The 1,102-nt window shown below is 49.2% G+C and overlaps 1 protein-coding gene across 1 annotated transcript; it reads left to right on the top strand.

Moving 5' to 3' along the window:
- Positions 1 to 424: 424 nt before the first annotated feature.
- LOC124671879 lies at positions 425 to 847 on the top strand. Its single transcript, XM_047208200.1, has 2 exons — positions 425 to 509; positions 603 to 847. The coding sequence occupies exons 1-2, from the start codon at positions 425 to 427 to the stop codon at positions 845 to 847; spliced, it is 330 nt and encodes a 109-aa protein (XP_047064156.1).
- The last annotated feature ends 255 nt before the right edge of the window (positions 848 to 1,102 follow it).

Raw genomic sequence — 1,102 nt, 5'->3', positions numbered from 1 at the left:
TAGACATCAAACAAAAAGTCTACCTTTTTCTTCTTGATAGTAGTAACGAAGACCACGTTGATACGTTGAAGCTAGTTGTCATATATTTCAAAGAAAAACAGCCGCAGTATTCACAAAGTACACACACCTGACACTGAGATTAGCTCTTGGATGCTTTTGGTTGATACTCTCCAGGCTGAGGCCATAAACAACTCCTAGGGTTCGTTAAACAAGACTAGCACGGAGGTACGGTCAGAACAGATGTTCTCTAGGCATCCTCAGCTAGCTTTGACTCATATCTATCCCTAGACCCTAGCCAGATACTCCTGCTAGTAGCACACATTGGCCATCGCTTTCCCTATAAAACTCAACAACCCCAAAACCTTGTCCTCCTCTTCAACTCCTACACAAAAAACACATTTCATACTCAGGAAAAAAGTTCACCATGAACTACAGAATGACTAGTGCTATCAGCCTTGTTGTGGTCGCCCTGCTCTTCTCTTCACTTCTCACTGCCAGTGCTCGCCATGGTGAGATTTCCTGTCCAATTAACCACAGTTCCTTTGTTTGTTGTTGAACGGAAGTAGGCTTGCTGAAGTGTCTGATGTTCATTGTCTCTGCAGTGGTGACGCTCAAGAACATCAGAGGGCGTGTGGCTGGTGATGCTGCAGGAAAGGCGCCAGACCCCGTCGTTGTGAACGCCGGCGGCTCACGGCCGCTAAGAGCGGTGGAGACATGGGGCGTGACGAAGCACCACCACCGGGATGCGGTGGCCGAGATGAACACCATGCTCAGCAGGGACTACACATCTCGCGCGACCCGCCGTAAGCCGGTCCACAACGACGAGCCGCTGGAGGATGAGCCCTAAGCTTGCTAGCGCCGTCACGCGCCACACCAGGGTACCAGCAGACACACTGCTAGCCTAGGTACATACTATGTAGTTAGGGCCTTAGCTAGCTAGAGCCGGCGGAGCCGCTCTCTGATTTAGTTGGTAGCACTACATCCAGTGAGCTTAGATTTGCAGGATATATATATATAGCTTTAGTTACCCAAATATTATGGAATAATGCCATGGTTCATAGACTCATGGCTGGCTAGACAGAAAAGCTGAGCAGCCCTGATC

This window comes from Lolium rigidum, chromosome 7, assembly GCF_022539505.1.
Source record: "Lolium rigidum isolate FL_2022 chromosome 7, APGP_CSIRO_Lrig_0.1, whole genome shotgun sequence".
Lineage (NCBI taxonomy): Eukaryota > Viridiplantae > Streptophyta > Magnoliopsida > Poales > Poaceae > Lolium > Lolium rigidum.
The sequence above is the reverse complement of the archived record's forward strand: the minus strand, read 5'-3'. Positions and strand labels throughout refer to the sequence as shown.

Coding starts and splice junctions, on each gene's coding strand:
- LOC124671879 (XM_047208200.1), top strand. CDS start 425: ATGAACTACAGAATGACTAGTGCTATCAGCCTTGTTGTGGTCGCCCTG. Junction 510..602: donor CACTGCCAGTGCTCGCCATG/GTGAGATTTCCT, acceptor TTGTCTCTGCAG/TGGTGACGCTCAAGAACATC.